The sequence below is a fragment of the Osmia bicornis genome, chromosome 7 (assembly GCF_907164935.1).
Source record: "Osmia bicornis bicornis chromosome 7, iOsmBic2.1, whole genome shotgun sequence".
Taxonomy (NCBI): Eukaryota; Metazoa; Arthropoda; class Insecta; order Hymenoptera; family Megachilidae; genus Osmia; species Osmia bicornis.
This window is the reverse complement of record NC_060222.1, coordinates 2,430,787-2,452,636: the sequence shown is the minus strand read 5'-3', so window position 1 is coordinate 2,452,636 and position 21,850 is coordinate 2,430,787. Positions and strand designations below refer to the sequence as shown.

At 38.1% G+C, this 21,850-nt stretch overlaps 2 protein-coding genes across 5 annotated transcripts in view; one reads left to right on the top strand and one right to left on the bottom strand.

Moving 5' to 3' along the window:
- Positions 1 to 11,539, top strand: part of LOC114880149 — a 40,091-nt gene extending 28,552 nt beyond the window's left edge. The window contains exons 2-3 of the mRNA XM_046286359.1: positions 9,031 to 10,574; positions 10,641 to 11,539. Of these exons, the coding sequence (XP_046142315.1) occupies positions 9,031 to 10,574; positions 10,641 to 10,976 (1,880 nt within the window). The 3' untranslated portion in view covers positions 10,977 to 11,539. The remainder of the gene's footprint in view (positions 1 to 9,030; positions 10,575 to 10,640) is intronic.
- LOC114880265 (tudor domain-containing protein 1) overlaps positions 1 to 14,786 on the bottom strand; it is a 161,073-nt gene extending 146,287 nt beyond the window's left edge. The window contains exons 1-7 of one of the 4 annotated variants that reach the window (XM_046286356.1): positions 14,240 to 14,786; positions 13,752 to 14,142; positions 13,466 to 13,513; positions 12,405 to 12,677; positions 12,245 to 12,327; positions 11,862 to 12,065; positions 11,695 to 11,775 (exon numbers count right to left, since the gene is read on the bottom strand). In XM_046286356.1, coding sequence (XP_046142312.1) covers positions 11,695 to 11,775; positions 11,862 to 12,065; positions 12,245 to 12,327; positions 12,405 to 12,666 — 630 coding nt within the window. In that variant the 5' untranslated portion in view covers positions 12,667 to 12,677; positions 13,466 to 13,513; positions 13,752 to 14,142; positions 14,240 to 14,786. Of the gene's footprint in view, positions 1 to 11,694; positions 11,776 to 11,861; positions 12,066 to 12,244; positions 12,328 to 12,404; positions 12,678 to 13,044; positions 13,341 to 13,465; positions 13,514 to 13,751; positions 14,143 to 14,239 lie in introns of those variants that run through there. The other 3 variants (XM_046286357.1, XM_046286355.1, XM_046286358.1) reach the window with 3 other exon arrangements.
- Between the last annotated feature and the right edge of the window lie 7,064 nt (positions 14,787 to 21,850).

The following is a 21,850-nucleotide window of genomic DNA, read 5'->3' as shown; positions in this document are numbered from 1 at the left end:
TTAAGATGAACACCTTATTCTTCCTTATTTATTAAAATAATCATTTTTCTTTAAAAAAGAAATATTCTATCAACATTAGCTAAGAAACTTCCTAAACCTTAATAAAAATTATATATAATTTCAAGGATTAAGCATATTTTATAAATAATAAATATAATATTTGAACGAAATTAGTTATTGAAAATCTGTCAAATAAATCCACCATTTAATCTGCAACAACCTACACAATTAAATGAATATAATAATTATGAACCATTGAAAATCTATTTCATAGAATTGTACATCAAACAGTGCTGTCACTATGACAAATTCACGGCTGCATAAATATTTTGCAAGAGTAAAAGGACCGCGTATCGACAATGGGGCGGCACAAAGTGCGGTTATCGCAAGATTTTAATATCCAATTATCAACGCGTTTCATCGCTAATTTTATATTACGTGTGTTCGACTGCCGGGCCAATAAGATTCGGCGCATAGAATCGATTTAAATTTGCGGAATACCTGGACCGAATAGTTGAAATTATTCAACCAAATGAACGAGTCGGTTGAAAATTCGAATAATAGCAGCGCGTACGCGCCGCAATTATATGTTGTTTCAATAAATTCGAACTGGTTCCTACAAGAGAGCAGCCCCAACTTCCCGCCGCCCCGCTGTTAACTTTTCTAAACGGACAAAGGCCCGACGGCGAACGGAATAATTAATTTTAAATTAAAGGCCCGCGATGTAATTAAATATGAAACACAATGAATCTCCATCTCGATTGTCCGATTGAAAGAAACAATTTTTTAACGGAGGAAGTTATATAATCGATGTGTCTCGAATGGTCAACTTTCGAGACTAATAATTTTATAATATAATATATGGTCAGTCATGAAAGTCTTCGCAGACTCCATAAAAAGGCCATTCTAATTGACCCTCGTGAGATTATTATAAAAAAAAAATGAATTTGATTTATTTTTTCATAAAGTAGAAAGAATTTTTTTAATGGGGTACAAGAAATACAAATAAATATTTGAAAGATAAAATTATTTTGATAAATTACATTATCAACTGGATTGCATAAATATAATCAGGCGTTTTCCGTTAACGGATCATCGCGAACCTCAAACATATCGATCGATTACGATCAACCGAAATCCAAACTGATCGATTATTTATTGATATTCGAACGTTTGCACATTTTCCGCTGGACTATTCGAACGCGACCGTTTGCTGACCACGATCTCGATTGAAAGCCTCTATTTAATCGGTATCCACGTGATCTGATTTGGCCCAACTAATTGAGCGGCCTGGTGACGCATGAAAACGAGAAGAGCAAGCATCGGAGGCTTGAAACTTCGATTGTTTCTGTCGATGACAGTAGAGATACTTGGAAGTTTTTGATGACACGTGAATTTCTACAGAAACACTTATCCACTTCGTGAAAATGATTTTATATGGATAACAGGAACAAAACTAAATAATATTGAAGTGCAGAGGAAAGATTTGATAAATTAGGTCAACTTGATCTTATTGATTAAGAAGAATCTTGCTATCTTTCAATCCCTCCAAGCATCCAGAATTTCAACTCTTATTTTAACCCTTATTTCACAGCATTTAAATAATTTCGAAGTGCAAGGATTAACACAAGAAAAGGTACACGACAAGAGGATGCGTATAATACCAGCAACACGTCGAAGGATAAGGGAGGGAGCAAATACACCCTCTATCGGACACACGCGTCCGGCTATGTTGTATTAATTTTCGTTTGCCGGCCTTTCGTTGCTTAATCGAGACCACATTGTCCGCGGGCACAATCGAGTGGAATCAATCGATCGAGCGAAATTCCGTATTCCCCACGAGGATCGAACCCGTTCAAAGAATGGACCGCGTGGTTACAAGCGAAATTCGTACGAATCCATAGTATTAACGAACCTCCTTTCCTACCCACTTCTACCGCATTCTATCATTTTTGTTCAACGAATAGTTAGAGACAGTATCTTGCAAATATTTGAAGAAATTGGTCACTGGAGATTTTTCAAATTCTTTGGTAAATTTTTAAGATTTTCAAGATTCTTATATCTTCGAAAATTTATCATTTTCAAAGGTAAATAAAATTTCCACCGGCTATAATTTTTAAAAATATTAAAATAAAATAATGGGTAATTATTTACCTAAAACTTTCAGATACCTAATGAAATATTAAAATTTTCAAAATTTGCAACCCTTTTCTAATACCTTCTAATACTAAAAATATTAAAATTTGTAATAATTTCAATTTTTTTTAAATTTCTAATCCTCAAATGACATCCAAAATGATACTAGCATATGATTGCTCCATCCCATCCACCCCCCGATTCATCCCTCTTCAACATCCGAAGAAAACACAAGAGAATGCAGCTTGTTCGAGTCGCCAAGGAAATTAACCCATCTAAGATGTTATATCCAATGACCGTTAGTAAATTCGACTAAATCCAGTGAACATCTCTCGGTACGATAGGAAGCGTTAATGCAGAGAAGTTCCCGAGGAACTTACACGGGAACCGTTTCCTTGTTCCGTCTAATTTCACAGCTTTGTATCCCCTTAAGGTCCAGGTTTCGGTTACAAGCAAGCGAGGTATCTGTTGCTGGATTCTCCATTCGGATCACCCAACTCCCACGCACACGACCGTCGAGACCTCGAATAGAAACGATATGCCTCGAAAACTCGCCCCTCGTGGAAACGAGTGTCGTTACGTGGCTCGTTTTCCGGGTTTAATTAAATGACGTGCAAAACGGGTAGCACGGATTCGCTTTTCAGCGGAAGCTGCCGCTGAGACGGGTCAACCGTAAACCAGAAACGCGAACTTCCAGTCGCTCCTCTGTATTAACGTACTACAATGTTGTTTCTACCGACGAGTCCCTTGCCTTTACCAGAAAATCATATGAATCGAGGGGATGGTTCATGTTAGCGATTTTAACGAGATTTATTTTCCATTTTGTTTATCCTAATTCCAGTTGCTGTTAGAGATTTTCAGAAATGAAAGTTTGAAGAAACTCGTCTGATTTTTTGTACACTCGCGATCAAAAAAATACTGATAATGAATTCCTGAGTAGAAATTAGTTACGCCAGCTCAGTTTGCCATGTTTCAACCAGGAAGGAGTTACCTTCCTCGAAGGTATAATTAAAAATTAATTAAGAATAATTAATTTACATTATACGTAACATATGTTAATAGGACAAAGTTATTACAAAGAATCTTATTTTTGAGCAAATAGAAAAGCATCTTCCACAAATGGAAAAACTTGAAAACTTAACTTGCACATTAGTGTTGAAGTAATTAAAACTCTCCTATCCATAAATTAATTAAAATTAATGTAAAGTTGGAAGAATTTTCTCATCGTCGTCTAAGACCGAACCCCTCTCGACAGTTAAGATAATTACAGAATTTCTGCAATAGCAAAGTTACAAAAACGAATTTACGTAACACCTTCTATATCATTCGAAACATTTCCTGTAGAAAGGAGCCGTTAATGGTAGTTGTGAAACGAAATAAAATTCCAGCGAACATTTTTATAATTACCCGGCAAAAGTCTTCATTATTTAAACATAACGTATATTAACTAGAATTGCATTACAAAATGAAACTTATGTAAAACAGGTGTGTATTCATTTCAATTGTGGAAACCTCTTTATATTTCCTTTATTTTCATCATTTTCCCAACGCGTACGTTTCACTTTGATACATTAGTTACATAAAGCGTAAATTAATTTTCTTTTATTTTTTAACAACAAAATATCCAGTTTCATTTTAACGCCCTCACCCTCGCTATCAAAACTCATCCGAGGATAAGAGAAGCCGCACAATAATACTTCATAAACTTTTAATTACAGCAGCTTATTTCATGTTGGCGACCACAGAAAGTGGAATACCACCGGAACGAATCTAATTTATATTTACCGTCCAATGGATGGAAACGAATCTATCCTCGATTAACGACGCCAACCAAGGGTACTTGCTTAAGAACCGATACATCGTCGGATCGATATCGATCGCAGAGAGACCGCTACACTCTTTATTACCCCATATCCCGATACAAATTAATCTTCCACTGATTGACCTTTCGCTCGCGAACAAGCTGAATTCGCGTTGACTTTATGCAAATTGAAACAATATACACCGCGGTAATACCGCCTACCTCTCGTCGAACGCACATCCAGTTCCGTGTTAATTGCGAGTTTCTCTGCGATCCGTGGCAATTATCAACCACGATGTAAACGGCTCGCGATAATAGCCTTGAAAAGGATAGCTTCTATCGACGGAAAAATCAGTTTAACCCTTTATTGCCGGGGTGAACACCAGAGAGACTTCGCTAATTCTCTTCTTTTTGAATGTACAGTGTCGAGGAAAGTAGGCTTTCTTAGGAAAAATAATTAACTTATTTTTTCTTAAGTAGAATTACACAGTAAAAATAAATTTCCATATTTATACACAAATGAATTAAAAATCCTAAATATGGTACCTCGATACTAGGGAATTAAAAAAAGGGAACGAAGGGTAAAAAGAACCGCAACAACCATTAATTATCGATGACATTAGACGCGAACGTTACTGAAACGAGCATCATTAAAACCTCATTTGCGCGGGCTGATCGCATTATCGCGGCTGCCTTTCTCGATACCGAATTCGAAATTTTAAATGGAAGCTTTTATAACGCGTAATTATAACGCGTATTCCCTCACTCATCTTGATGCCGGCGGGTAGCAACGGGAACGAAGGAAAAGCGAAAATACACCGTCGGTTTCATTGAGAGTCATACACGGACGTGTGTGCGCGGGCGTGGGCGTAACGAAGGTAATTACATGCACGCGATACGAAAGCGAAAGGGTCCATTACACGTCCACTCGAGGCGGGAAAATATGGTTCACAATATCGCTATACGACTACCCTTCCCATTTCGATTTTTATGAAACTTAATACACTCGTGAATCCAACACGGAATTGTAACTCTTTGAAACGGTTTTTCAGGTGTCTGAGCATTGCTTCGAGTGGCGCGCTCGTTTCGATGGGTCTTCAAAACACGATTTTCACGAGCTTTTAAATGGTAACGCGATTTTAATTCCTATTCGGTCTTTGCAGATCTTTGTGGAAGTTAACAGCAAATGATACCAATATATAAAAGAATATCTAAATTTAATCTAGGATGGTAATAAAATATTTTAATAAGAAAATATTAGCTTGGCAATATTATAGAATTAATTAAAAAATTCTAGAAGCTATTTTCATTAACATGAAAGCTACCAGGGTTCAAACAATTTCTCATCTTTTTCTTTTTCAACTGAAATTAATTTCTTCTGTTTTCCCTGTTTCCCAATATTTTTGCTATCTACCATAAGAAGGTACTTCTTACACTCTCAAGTTGTAACGTAAGGTCTGGTAAGTCTCAAAGGTCTGCAGCAGCCTTTGCAAGATTTATTTCCAAAAACCCTTCGTGACTGGAAACACAAGTCTAGAAACGTATTTTCACAAGAAGTTAAAACCGTTCCTTTTTCGGTGTAAGCCGACGTGCTGCTACAGAAAATGGTCAGAGAAAGAATCTTTATATGGAGAGAGAATTACTTTTGAACAGCATTGGTAAAAAGTAGAGCAAAATGAAACTAGCAGAGTCCTTTTAACAAATCTTCTTGAATTTTTATATACAGAATTCTCTCGTTATATTGCCAGGTGAGAGACTTAATTTTCACCAATTTTCAAAAATGTTAGACTCTTGATAAATTTATCTCCCTTTTCCAATCTACCTCTTTAAAAAGTATTATAATACTTTTAAAATATATTTTTGAGGTACCCTTGTTTATCGGATTACAGTGTCTCAGAATTACTTCCATAGATTGTCCAGAAATTCATCTCTGGACGAGAAGGATAAATGGTACAGCAATGGTACGAAACATCAACCGATCGTTCCTATCGACGAAAGTAACAATTACGATCTTTTTAGCAGTATCTGCCATCCTCTCCCGATTGATTACCATCTGCTTCTCTTTCCCTTCAATACGCAACGTGACGGATAACATAGGTACGAACCGGTAGGCAAATTGCGGCTGGATTTCTACGTTTGCGCGACATATTGTAGCGGTGCGACAGGAAAACTCGACGTGTCCGGCAGAATGTCGTGCCGATTCATCGGTATCTCGATACGGAATATTAATTGGAGGCTATTGGTTTCCCGGATTACCGTTATTTCGAACGCACGTGACTTGGAAGCTTGACGGACCCGAAGTTTCATCGCGAGACGACTGCCAGATAGATGCAAACGGAATTCGGAAGTTGCCTTGGGTGTCCACTGTCTCTCCCTCCCAAGATAGGGATGAGATGTATCGGAAAATGAGAATATTTATCGATAATAAGATTCCCGACTCAATTGCTTTGCGATTTCGTCAGAAAATTATTATACAGCCCCTTATTTTATTTTTTGAAATAAAATCTCACAGCTATGAAAGAGTTATTCTTCTTCTTTTTTTACAAAAGCAACGAAAAATTCTGGGAAAAAGGAAGAAATATTTTCTGGATATAAAAAAGTAGAGAAGTCAAATCCATCGTGAAACATGCTACGATTTATCATAGAACGTACAGTTTGAAAAAAAAAAAAAAAGGAATTCATTCGATAGCGTCACATTCGTTTCAGAACAAAATCCTCCCGTTTCCTCGTTGCCTATTCTGTCTTGTTGGCGTATTCGACAGGGTGAAAAAATATATACACGGCTACGTAATAGAAGGCAATCGTTACAATCGTAATTCAGAACGGTGGACAGAAAGAGCGAAACCGGTGGACAATTGATATCGCCTATGGAAACTGATAAAGTCGATACAGCCAATCGGCAACGGGGCGAAAAATTACGGCGACCGCAGGTTTTATTTATTGTACCGGGCGACGAGACGAAGGGCCGTGTCAAACAACCAGATCCAATACACAATCGGCGAAAATCAACTCGTCTACAGGTATATATATATCCATAGGCGAAAACGAAAGTTCTTTAACGAGTGAAAAACTACCCGCTGGCCTTTTTCCGCGAAATATTACGTGGTTCGGGTACGAAATGGAATGCAAGGGGACAAAAGCGTGCCGACGAAACAAAAGAAAATTGAGAACAGGGTAATCGAATAATGAAGAATTGTGTACACGGATAGAAGGAAGTTCGTTACTCGTACAAACTGTAAATATGGATATGGATATGAAGCTTTGACTGTGACCACTGGCAATTTAACCATTTTCGGGGAAAATTTATAACCGGAGAAGATAGAAGACTTAGGAAATCCTGGAAGCTAAAGTTTCGAAAACGTAGAAAATTTAGAAATTTTTGCAGGCTTAGAAACTTAAGAAATTGAAAATTTAGTAACTTAAAAAAATTTGAAGAGCTAAAGGGAAGCTTGGAAGTTGAAGATTCAGAATAATTGAAAATTCATGCTCAGAAAAGTGGAAAATTTAAGATTTGGAAAATTAAAACTTAGAAAGCTTAAAAGGAAAAACCTTGAAAATTTATAAAATTCAGAAAACTGTGTAAACTAAAATTAAAAAAAAAAACCAGAGCTGCAATATATCCCTCCACTGTGTAACCCACCTCATCTGATCAATATTTCCCAACACGGACCTCAAAATGAGAAAAAAATTCAAGAGAAGCTTTCCATAAATGAGAGACAGAATCTTCCAAAAAAGAAAATCTGAGAGACGACATATCAACCCCTTCAAATGCTTGATGTGGTCAACAGGTTTAAACACCACCTTAATTCACGGTTCAAAATCAGATTTCTGTAAAAGGGGTAAAGTAAAGCGGGAAAGAGAGACAGATGTCCAGAAGGATGATGGCCGTGCATCTTTATGCAGATACAGACATCGCTAGTGGAGCTTTGTAAATTTTCAGGACGAGCACCTCTTTAGGGGTCGTGGCACACGCGCTTTGCGGATTTTTCAATCACGTTCCGTACTGACAGGATTAATAAAGCGGCCCGCGCTACGCGGAGAGTTTCCAGACTCATTTCATGCAGAATCGAATTGGATTTCCAGGTCGGGGTCGGTGTATATCTCCTCTCTATACCTGTGTGTATGTATAGATGTGTATGTGTGTAACAGAAATACGACCAGCGCGCGTTCATCCCTTTGATGTGCCATGCTCGAATACCATCGAGCTTTCTCTCAGCGATACCGCTTTGCACTTTGTTACATCGCCACTAAATAATCGGTTTATAAAAATTCATACCGAGTCTAGCGGAACGATGAGTTTATATCCTGCCACACGTTTGCGACCTGCGTCTGAGCAATGGAAGGATCCTTCTTCTTGAATATGATAAATGTCCCTTTAGCTTCATCCTTTATTACCATACATTTAGTTAATGTGCAAGAAGGTGTTTTAACTTCACGTTTTATAGGGTTGGGCTATATATTAGATTCTAATGTTAGGAAAGCTAAGGGTGTGTGGGCATTTGAGAGAATAATATATGTGAGAAGTTATGAAGAGTATTTCTTGCAAGTGGATATTATCCTTAGAGTTACATAAATTCTAGTCCTTTTAATCATTTTTTTTTATCGAGAAAGTAACAATGATTTCAATATTCTATTTTAAAATATAAGTTGGATATTGTATAGTTTCTTTCAAAAAGTATGGATTTGCTACTATTTTGCAGACGTTTAAAATTTAAACGAGAACGTGGAGAAAGAGAAATTGAAAAATCCCAGCTGGGGTGTTCTTATCTGACCCCGTGGTATCAGTATTCACCGGACATTATTCTAGCGGATTTATTCCATTCTCCGCGGAAGTACTTATGTTAAGGCTAAAAAATTAAAAGAATTCTACGATTCAAAGCCTATATTTTTATTTAAAAAAGCTAGAATAATAACTGATGGAAAGTGATGAAAAATATAATTATTGCAAAACCGCTATCAAATTTTTAATTTCAAAAATAAATACTAAAATGATCTATTCAAGTGGAATAAGACAATAAAATTTCTTAAAAAATTTTTATATTTTCAAATAGCTATCTCTACAAATTACTAATTAAAATTTCTACCCCTTACAGTTTTATCTACGAGAAGTTCAGCAGCCTCTTCATCGGACTCCAACTCCACGAAAGTGGTAGTAGAAGAAGAAGATGAGGACTCGTTACCGGAGATAACACTAGACGAATTCAAAGAAAGATACAGGCGACTGATACCATACATGACCTTCTACGTAGCCAACAATTATATTAATGGACAAACTGTAATGCAATCGCCGGATTCCTCGTCGAAAGACTTCCAAACGAATCAATTAGTTCGAAACAATCAACCATACGTCCGAATAAATAATCTACCAAAGGAAGGTGCCAACTATCGCGTGAACCAAGAAAAGAAATTCATCCCTTCCGTGCAATTTGATCCCCGCGACGTGGGCGGCGACAACGACTACTTCACCCCCGTGAAATACACGTCTAAATACGCTTACGAGGATTATTCTATACCCCATCATCTGTATCAAGATCAAAAGGCATCCTACCCAGAAATAACAACGGCATCCAGCCAGATCGCACGAAAGGAGAACAGGTACTACGCAAACGTGAGACCATTACGACCTTACACGACAAATGGCAGAGATCACTTGCCGAGGAAACAACCAGCTAAACCGATCCACGCTAACGTTCAAGACGAGTACGTGCTAGATTATAATGTCAGGCCAACTGGTAATCCCGCCATTAATTACCCGGTTAAAGACATCCAAGGACATCGACACGTCCCACCCACCTACCCCGATGTACAAACACTGGAACCATTACCAGAGGAGAAACAACCCCCGGTGTTATCTCAACCGCGAAATCCGAACGTGAATCTGCAGCAGATTGTAGAGAGCTTTCTGCTGAGCGAAAGATTACCAGAGATGTTGAATAAGGACAACCTGGACAACAGTCTGAGGACTTTAGTCGAGATACTAAATATTCTTCATAATACAAAGAAAGAGGAGCTGCCTCAGATTCAGGCACCGCCTTTGATACCTCCTCCAAGATTGCCACAGAAGGTACATAATTATAAGCCACGACCTCAAACGAGGCCTAAAGTGATAACTGAGAGTAGGTTCCAGGCGACACCGAATCCTCTCTACCTAACTGATGATCCTGATCGTTATAAAGCCACCAAGTTATCGTACGAAGAGGAAGAGAAGCCTAAACATTCTCAACAGAATTATAATACCAATGGTTTGATTAATAATAAAGTGGTGGAGTATTATATTCCAGTGGTTCAGGAGATTCCAAGTAAAGAAAAGGAGATGTTTGTGTCAACAATTAGGCCTCAGACTGATGGAGGTCCTATTGATCATTCTTATGCTATCACAGAGGATCTCAGTGATGATGTTATGCAGGAGGAGAGATTCACTTTGCCATCAGTTGTTACTGATAGTCCAAGTTATGGTTACACACAGCCTAATGAAATTCCGACCTCGCAGAAAACTAGCCCGCAGATAAAATATGGGGCTACCAGAGGGAAGGCTAATGTCGATTATCCGGCATATTCTAATATACCGGTTACGAGTTTCAGTTGCAAACAGCAGAGGTATAAGGGATTCTTCGGTGATCCAGAAACTGGATGCCAGGTAAGCTACCAGCTTGATTTGCTCGAATAGGAAAATTTAATGAAATTTTTATGATTTTGATTGCAGGTATGGCACTACTGCGACCTCAACGGTGGTAAATCATCATTTTTATGCCCGAATGGCACCATATTCAGTCAGGTAGCATTAACCTGCGACTGGTGGTTCAACGTAAAATGCGAAACAACGACTCAATTATACGTACTGAACGAACGACTGTATAAATATATTCTACCGGTAATGCCAAAGTTCCCGGAAGACTTCACCGGGCCGGAAGTCGATCGTTACTTGGAGCTCAAGTTCAAAGAGATGGAAGCAAAATTAAAGGAGAAGAAATTGAAGAAGCAGCAAGAAGAGAAAGAAAAGCAAAAAGATAAATCGCAAACCTCGAAAGAGAATGAATAATTGATTTATCTAGGGTGTAGTTAAATTATTGTACAATTGTTGCCATTATTTGTTATATAAATAGCAACAAACTTATTGTAGGGTGTGCTTACTGCATCAGTATATGTAGAGTAACTTTATGAAACTCAAAAATGTGCAATATTTTTATATTATAGGTTTGAGTGTGATTTTTTATATTTAATACGATATAAGGATAATTTGACGTAATTTGTTTATAAGTTAAAAGAAAAAATCAAATTGTATCACTGAGATATTATGCAAGTGTGACACTGACTTTAATTATTCCAACACGCATAGAACAGTTAGAAATGCCAGAATCAAGCAAGTATAAAATAACTGATAATTATCAGTAAGTATTTTGTTTACCTCTAGTCATATTTGTACTGTTTACTTATTTATATCCAAATGTTGTATTCATGCATATATTGTAAAGGACACTAATGGTCATCTTTAAGCATATCACATATACAATATAATATCATTGATAAAGTCAAACTTGAAAATAAATTAATTAAAAATTTTCTAATCTAAAACAAAATGATTTATAATCGTTTGAACTATGTGTTGCGATAATTAATCTTTTAATTTTTAACTTGTGCTGTTACAAATGTTAATCAAATTTATTTATTTTTAATTTTATATTATACTTGTTATTGTATATGCAATATGGCAATCATGCTTTTCCATAATAAAGATACAAATTTCAGTAAAGACTTACCTTTTGCGCCTGACGAATCCTCTGCAGGTTCTCCGTCACGCACTTGGACACGTCGAAGAATTTTGGTAGCAGCACTTTATTCTAAGAAACATAAAAATAAAAACATATTATTTCTCTTAAATGATACGTTAATAGCGCTTCGATTCTCAATTGTTTAAAATACGAACCTTCTCTAATAATGTCTTGTAATTATGTTTCTTGTGTAAGTGTAACAGACAGTGCGAACACCCAGCCACTTCGCAATCTTCACAATAATATCCTAATGGCTCTGTACATTCCTCTGAACAAGTATTTTGTACAGAGAAACAATTATCGTTGCTGTTGTCTGTCAGCATAATTTTTGTATGGCTTTGTAATGCCTTTCCATGAATCTGGCAAAACATATATTTTGCATTCAATATTTTCTTATTATAATAATTTGTAGGAATTTTATATTTATTTTTATTTCCTACATATTACAATCATAATTAAAACATAGTTGACATTGTATTTTCAGTGAAAAAAAGCTAAGCATACATGAAAATATGTAACAGTTATAGCAGAAACATACCTTTGAATAGCAAAGAATGCAAAATAATGCATTGCATTGTTGACATTTTATTGATGCTTGAATACCACATTCATGACAGAGATCTGAAAATGAATAACAATTGTTTTATTTTAACTGAAAAAATTATTCCAACTATGTAGTTTCCTGATCTGCTACAAACCTCGTAAGGATTGTTTTGCTTTTGACTTGGAACTGATTGACTTGGAAAAAGATATATCACTATCATCCATTTGAACCGATCGATTATGAGATATGACCATTAATCCAAGGACATACATGTTCAGGGGTAAGGATAGCTTCTGATCATCATCGAGTTGTGGAACGGTATTGCATAAAGGACAAGGTTCGCGAATGGATAATTTTGCACATTTATCACACATGACATGACCACATTCCAATAGCAAAGGAACTAATCCACGCATAGGTACAAATTCTGAAACAGATGAAAGAAATAACATTTCTAAACATTCCTTTTTGAATGTTATTTATTTCATGAATAAATACATGGAACCCTATATCATATAAGCAACATTATTCTAACCTCTATAAATTCATATTCATATACTTTACGTTTAATAATAAAATCACCGTGCAATCTAATAATTTCTCGTACACGTGTTCAAATATTCTGAATGTTAACTCACGTGTATAAAATTATATGAAAAAAAAAATAAATTTACAGAGAATGATATTTTAAACGATTCTATTAAATCTTATAAGTTAGTATTTCTCTGATCAACGATTAAGAATAAATAACGAAATCTTAAGAAGCCGGTACGCAGTTCAAAAAATTCGATTACCTTGTAAAAAAAACTGGTGTTTGCAATATGTACATGGAACGTTTCGAAGTTTTGTCGTAGGAGAACTGTAATAACGCGTACACTTGCTATCGTCTCGTAAAGTAATCATTTTGTTCATCAAAAACTGATGATTCGTACAATTACGTCTTTAAACACGCACTATTCGTGAATTAACAGTGTTTGAAGTTTACACGCCAAGATACGACCACGCGGAAACACAAACATCCAATAGCAGACATTTGAATGTGGTGCTTAGTGCCGGTAGAGGACACAGATGCTACATATTACATATACGCATATAAATTCTTGAGTGGTAAATTTAAATACTTGTTTACACAGTAAATAGACTAAATTTATCAAAATTTTTATATAATAGAAGACATAAATGAGATATGTATTTTATTTTATTAAATATACGTACGTTAACAACACGTGATTGTATAGTACTGCAGTAGTCAATTTCTAATATCTGAAAATTCAAATTTATACAGAATTTTATGAGAACCTGTAGCATATTAAAATGTAATTCCTTAAAAATTAATTTAATTATAAATTAATCTATTCACACGCGTTCTTGATAAATTAAGGTTAGATGCACTACAATAATTTAAACGTTGTTTACATTAAAGTATTTATAACTTATGAAATGACTTCATTTTATTTTAAACCTTATAAATTAAAAAGAATATTAATAATATGTAATTTACCGAATGGAATAGGTTGAATTTGGAGATATTTCAAAACCAAGTAGAATGATTCTACGCATCAAAAATGGCGTCGACGAGTCTACTTTTAAACTACTTTCCCGCTAGAAGGTCTATAAGCTTCCACAGATCACATGATCGGTATCTGTAAAACCGGCGCAATTACAGTCACGTGACTATGAGCAATTCGCGATCTTCAGGATAGATGCCGCAACAATCTTGAACGTCATAGAATTTGGCAAAAACATAAAAAGCCGTATGGATAAACGGTGAAGTTATATTGGGTCCATTGGATTCTAGGCGCGGTCATAAGTAAAGGTCCGTTATGATCCCACCCAACTCGATCGTTTCAGTGAGCAAGAGTATCCTGAACCTCGATCGCCATGTTCTAGTACTGTAATATAGAAAAACAGTCCTGGAATGTTTCGTGTTCGTCGAATAAAAATTACGCAGAAAAACAAATAAGTGATACATGGAAAGGACACTTTTACCTTATGACGCATTGTGTGTCATCATAAGTATAAGTATTTGCAAATTGTATACAGATAAGGATATGACAAAAATGGATTATTTCTGACCATTCCCTTAAGAGCTCGTCATTGTTTAGAGAGTATAGATAGAAAATTCGATCTACCGTCCAGAGTCTATTTTCAGTGTTTATATAGCAGATATAATCCGCTTTACGCTTCCAAAGTCTGTTACTCGGATTTCCAACATGGAGATACTGACCAATAACCAAGTTCATGGATCATTTTCTTTATAAATTATAAAGCTCTGTTATTTCGAGACTAGTTTCTACTAGCTTCACCAGCAAAAATTCCATCAAGCAACATTTAATTACAAATTCCATTAGATTAGATTCTCACGATAAAACATGTCCGTCATCGTTGAAAACAATCGTTCTTTTTATTTCGCGTGCCTTAATTTCCCCGATGCAGCATTACCGTCGACTGTATCAGAAATAATTGCAAAGACCGTTCGAAGAGTGGCTCGGAACGAAATTACCCGCGATCACAGCCGGTGATAATTTCAGTTTTCATCTTTACGTAATCGGTAGGATCGCGACTGGGGAATACGATTCTGGATCCCCAATCCTGGTTCTGTTTTTGCTTCTAGAACATTTGGGAATCTCTGGCATTGAACGTGTTGATTATTGACATTTTCTTTTATACAGTTTCGAGGCTAATCCGAGGAGTTGAAAAAATCTTCGAATTCTGAGATTGTAAATAATGTCCAGGAGCGTACCTCCTAGGCCGGGACCCACAGGTTGCATAGGCGAAGGCAAGACGAAAGAGGAAGCGAGATATCGGATTTAGGCCGTCTCTCGAAACAACAGTATGTATAGTAACATAGAACGGTGCGGTCTCTGGACTAGGCAAGCTGAGCGAAAGAGCTGTGGCAAGGTCTAGGCTGGCTGGTATTCAAGGTCGCGTGCACAGCGCAAAAGCCCCCGGATCTATCCCCGCCCCAGATTTCTAGCGCCCTTTACCTCTCTCTCCTCTCACTCTGTCTTTTGTCAGTGCACATTTCACCGACACCTCTCTCTTTCTCGTACTCTCGTCGTCTCGCTTCTTCCCAGCGAAATCGTACCTATTTCTCTCTTCTTCCTGGGTGAGCTCACTTCCCGTTGCTCTCCCAAGCTCCCGTCTCGTTTCCTCCTCGACGCTACGTCTTTTTACGGCTCTCTTTCTCTCTCTAACTCGTCCTTTTCCGCGTGCAACATCGATTTACCATAAAAATTCCCCGAGCTCAACTCTATCGCTCGTCCATTACTTCCTGGCTGGTGTTCCGGTGGCTGTCGCTACCGAATTCGCCGGTGTAATACGCAACAAAAGTATGATCGATCCGCGGAATAATTGAACGGTAAGCGTGGCTCGGTTGGCGTTGCTTGCGATCGCTTATTTACATGCCTCGTGCATCCAGGTACAACGGCCACGTATACTATTGCCGTGGCGCGCGCTAGACGAAGAGGAAGAAGGATGTTATGCGCGTACATACGTATGTAGTTAGACGGGGAGTCAAGAAACGGAATTTCTTGTTCCGCGGGAACGAATTGTTCGAGTGCACCAGCTGCCTTGCAGCTCGAGCATCCTCCGATGAGATAATTAGAAGAGACAGAAGAGGCGGATGTTTGTGGGGGAAAAAGGATGGTAATATTTTCCTAGATAGTGACGAGTATACATATGTTTTATTTATACGAAGTTCGAGCTAGTTTAAGGTGAATTATCAAGCTGTACGTATGCAAACACCGTAGCCAGTGAGAGGAGATCAAGTTCAATGGGAATTCATGAATGTTAATCGATTCGATACTCGAGCTAGCTGGTGCCGAATAGTAATCGTAAAGATAAACACTGTTCTCGGTCTATGTGTTTGCGAAACACTTGTTAATATCGTGAACTTACTGATCGATACAGAATTCAGAAATACGGCTAATCGAGCCTTTTGGGAGTAATAATATTCGAATCTTATCGCGTGCGCCCGATGATTTCTAATCCCCCAAAGCAAGCGGTAATCAGCTCACGCGATAGCGAAGAACAGTTGCTTCGACAATTATCGTGCAACTTTTCTAACATGATTCCATCGGAAGATAACAAATCTGAAAAATTGCCAAAGACCCGCAGCACAAATTGCTTTATGCTCGACGCTTTGACTGGGGGACTATATTTCCTATGCAAGGCAACCAGTCGGAGACGAACTGATTAGATTTCTAGAATTTCAGGTAATTGTGTTAAATCAAAATTCACGCTGCATATTGCTCCAGAAATCGATAAACCTTTGATTACCAAACAAATTGGATTTTTAGTCAATGATTAAAGAGGTTAACGTAATGGCCGCCATTATAGTCATCCGTGACTGGAGCTATGAACTTAATTTAGTCAAATAATTAAGAAACTAATAATAAATTTCATATCTATTTCATTTTCTACATTATTTTCAATTTGAAAACAAGCGTACATCAAACGTCGGTAATTCTAATTTTAATATCATACTAGTTACACGAAGTAGCCAGTGGAATACAATTGCATCCTGAATAACAGCGATTAGAATTCTATGTGCCACAAATGGTCGTTTCCACTGTGCCAGTCAACGTGTTAATAATTCATAATACAGTGTGCCGTAGAAGATACAGCTATTCTGCTGTATTCTTCCTGCTAACAGCGCCGCCATTAAATATAAGCGCCATTTTGTTGATGTTCGCCATCACGATGATCATTTCTTTGACTCCTATAGAACCAATGACCCTAACCCCGAAATTCTTTCAGCAAAAGAATGCTAAACTTCGGATTTTTTCGAGTGATCTTGGATTTTAGCACGTTACTTTCCATAATATTCGAAACCGTTTCAGACGTTGCTCATCTTTTTTCTCCTGCACCGTTCGGCGTCCGCTCGTACGCTCGCGAGCCAGCCAGACGTCTGCTTGTCCCGTTCGTTATTTCGTGAATAAATAATTGAACGAACATGCGCGAGCGTGCGAAAGGACGATGAAAATTTCAAATCGACGGCTTTTCGCCCGTTCACTGCTTCAAAATTATTCATCGATCTCTTTCTCGACGCCTGGACTATTCCACTGGTTCACGGCTCTTTCCTTTTCCTCTCTGTCGTTCTCAGGTACCTCCTCGTCGTCGGGAAGCGACAACGAGTCCTGCGACAAGGAATTCTATGCTCGCGCAGCTACGATATTAGCCCGGTCGGAAACCTCGTTTCAGCTCGCACCTTTTGCCTCTCTGAAGCATGCTCTCGCCGTGTTACAGGACTCGTTTCGCGGCTGTAAAACGCGTCTATGTATGGGTTCGTTTCTTTCAGTATAACGGCGAGCAGGGAAACAGCCTGTGAATCTCCATCGCGTAGAATCTAATCTGGGTCAATGGAATTGAGTTCAGAAGCGAGTCTGGTTATCGTGGACACTGCGGACAGGTTCGAGCATGCTTCAGGGAACTGATGGTTTCGTTTTAATTTATTCTACTATCATCACTGTAAATATGAAATAAAATTTCCAAGATTGAAGCCTGGTACATGGATGGGTGTAACTAATTTCATATCGCCATTTCGCGGGTCGAATTCAAACGAGCTCCCCGTCCCGTTGCGTTACCATTAGCTGTCTGTATAAACCGTGGTGACGTTTCCCAGTGAATTTCAGCCGACATTCAGCCGGTTGTGTTTTAATATCGCGGCATTCGCGTTCGCGCGTCCACCTGTGTGCACGCTTGAAATTCATTTCACGAAACGCAGCGTCGAGTTCGAAAAAAGGAAATAAAAATAGGGAAAAAAAGGACGACGCGGCGTATCGTTGGCGACATTTTCAACGGCAGGTCGCGTTACACAAGCGCGTGGAATTACAATATCGGATTTCATTTTCCGTCATAGGACGAGATCTCACGGAGAAAGAGACGAGCTCCGAGTGAAATTCGTCGGACGGCGAACGGTTTCGCGCGATCACCGCTTCGCTTGTCCTCCTTTGGATCCGCTGCGCGACGTTTATCCTGCAGCTAGGAAGAAGGAAAGAATTATGTCAGGATACTTTCTTTCTGTATACTGGAAATTCAACCACCGATCTATCGCGATAAAACAGAAGAGGGGTGGTTTTTCAAGGTAGAGGGTGACTTGCAGTGGTACTATCTTGAGTAGGGCGATTCTGTATGCAAAAAAGTAGATATTTTTATATGAGGTCTCATTTTAGAAAGGAAATTTCTCCCAGTATTTAAAATGCTAAAGTTGAAAATGGGGTGATTTTATTTGTAAAAAGAATTAAAGATTTCAAATAAAACTTTTTTGCATGGAACATCATTTAAAAAGAAAATTAAAATACCCTAACGAGCAGCTTCTACTAAATTTCCTACCTAATTGTACATTTCAGGCACAGGGACTTTGGGTACAGAATGATTTGAAATATTGATCTATGGTCGTTACAGATGTTGTCATCGGAATCGTATTTCACTCGTTATTTTGCTCACGCGTTATTTCAATATTTTCTGCAGAATCACGATCTCAACCTCAATCGTACAAACATGTTTTCGAAACTACCATTTCTTCCAAACAGTTCACGGTAACAACCCTTCGCGAACCGTATTTACACTTTCTATATCCCCAAACTTCAATTTCCTTAACGCATTGAAACTCAATGATACATCTTTGTTAAATTCTTCACGCCTCTTCTCGATTAATCAATTATTCATAGCGTCGGTTGTATTGAACGGAAGAATTCCATCATCGACGACGATCGTTTAATTTTAAATTGCCTCTTGTTCGTCGTCCTTCTCCAGGACTGTAATGACCTTCATATCTTAGCACGGAGTTCTGTTATTTGGGTCAGCGGCGATGCACGTACAAGCGTGTACATTCCTCGTTCACAGGACGAAGAGCGACAATAAAAGCAGGTGGGCAACTTCTGGCTGAGTCGGCTGGCTGAATTCCACCGGAATTTCCGTGCCTTCCCCAACGGGTAATAACGAGGATTCGGCCTCGTTTATCACCACTTGTAGCTTTACCCCAGCGTAGTCCTGACCAACCGAATCTTTTCCTCTCGCTTTTCTGCACGAAAGAAGAAGGTGACTGTCTCGTTTCCCTCTCAGCCGCTTTATCCGGCCTCCGACTCCGCGCGTGACCTCTTACAACCCCTTATTTAGCAGACCGTTCTCCCTGTTATCGTTTTTACCATGTTCCGTCCTCTCTGCCTAGACCTTCAGACACTGACAAACGTGAGCACATCAAATAAAACTTCCTCTCTAACCACGTGTTACTTCAGCTTTTTCAGAACATCGAGTAATATAGTCGTCTGGCATGCGATTCGAGGTGCCATTTTTTGAAGATCCATTAATATTTGTGCAATGTTAAAATTTTTCATATATTCATATGATTTGGTAGGTTTTAGCAAGTTCATTGCTGAAGTGAAAGTGGACATATTGAATTTCTAATTATTACGTGTAATAGAATTTTCAAATTTAGGCTTTTTATTTACTGTTTCGTATTAGTAATGCTATTTACAATTTTTTAGCAATGAATGTGTTGAAGTTATATCCAGTACTGTTTTCTTCAGATATAGGGGTAGTTACCCTTCTGCAAACTCCTAAGTAAAATGGCATGAAAATTCTAAAAGTTTTGTAACTACCTAACTAAAAATTTGTTATATTCATTTTAAGCCATCCTGTATATACGAATGCATACTTAGGCAAGGACTTTCTAGAAAGTAGGTAGATATCTCCACAATGTAAAGTGAAATTTCAACAGTGTTCCACTAACGTCTCTTTAACAGCTGCGTTATAATTGGTACCGAGCATACAACTGCAGAAGTAGAACAACAATGCTCGTAGAACTGTATTCTTCTCTAAACGTTTAATTAATTTACATACTAATTGTGTTTTAATCCTGTTGTTTCAACGAACAGTTTCTAAACGATCATGAAGTTAGATTAAGTCAACGTCACGAAACGTAACTTTCACCTAAAATCTTTTCATCGATCTTTGACACAACGTGATACACTTGGCGATAAGAGTGACGTTTATGGAGGCAGTAGCCATACTGATTAACTGGTTGAGTATTAATCTTCTGATCGGAACAGAGAACGAACGTGGTCGTTGACAGGCTGCACGTGGCATGGAAGTTTTAACCATAAATACCACCTGTCTATTAAAAGAATAATTAGTAGATTACTGTGTTATTAACAGGTGGAGACAGTGTGTTATAGATCATCTGCTAAACTACGTTTCCTTACAAATTGGATGTCATATGAAATATTATAGATTTATATATTTGTCAGATATTGCTGAAAAAGTGGTCATCACAGGAGCTGATTAATGTCAATTGGACATTTGCATAAAAATCTCAGCATATCCTTATCACTTTTCAAATGTTAACATTGCACCACTATTGTAAAAGAATTCAGGCTGATTGTAAGCTGAAATTAGTGGGCATTCATGAAGAGATGTCTCAGGACCACTCAGGATTGATTGTGGTACTTCTTCTTCAAAATGATTAGGATACACAGATTAAAAATCGAAGAGGAACGAGGAGACGAACAACTTTACTTTCCATCACGATTTCTCGCCACCTGAAGATTCAGGTTGACCCGTTGATTGCACGAAATCTGTTCGAAAGAGCAAAATACGAGGGTTGCACACGCCGAGAAAGAGGGCCAAGTGGTCGATAGAGTTGCACCACGCTCTTTCCACTATTCCTCTTCTCATCCCCCTTTCGGTTGGTCCTCCTTTCCACTCGTTCCGGCGAACTCACCCCAGTTTTCATGCGAACGACGGATCGTGCTTCGCTTTCTTCACAGTTTAACGCAGCATCCGTACGAGTTCGTAGCGAAACCTGCTCTCCCATGCAACCGTACCAGCCACATTGTCGACGACAACAATGACGGCGACTTGTTTTTCTTCCTCTCCGTCTGTCTACCTTCTCCCTTTCAGCCTTTCTTCCAGCTCGCTCCCGACGCCGGGAAAATGTAGGTTTCACCCTTCGAGGGAAGGTGCGCTGGGCAGGAAAATTTTCTACTTTATAAACGACCAGCTAACGTGGCACAGAAACGTGAATGTAGGGCTTGCAAGGTTTTAAAGCATTAATTGTTACAGGGTAGTATTCAATTCTAAGAGTTTGATTCTTCATGGTTTTAGGGGTAGCTCACTGTTTGTCCTTTGCATTAGCTTGATGGAATATTTTTCAAAATTTCAAAAGCAAAATGAAAATCGTCAAGTTAGATTAGAGCAATGTCTGCCTATCATCAAATATCTTCAAATTCTTCTCAAATTCATTACCAAATGAAACGTTTCAAATATTGTCAAGAAGTCGAATAAAACCTTGAAGAACTATCCTCCTCATCGTCAACTGAGAATCTTCAAAAGGTCCAAAGAAGGTAAGAGTAAATTCCAAACACCTGAACCATGATACTCTTTAATGGACCACCCTGATTCAAATGTAAACCTAACAGAATAAAAAGCATCGTTCCAATCTCCGTCCGCGTGTCCCAATGAATTCATAATTTTCGAGATGGAAAATTGCGATGGCCGTGTATCAGAACCGCGTCGATTCATCGTGGCTGCCGCAATTTGGTGTTGTACGTGCTGTTAGCAAACCGACGGCTACATATTGATGCCCTCTGGGCCCAG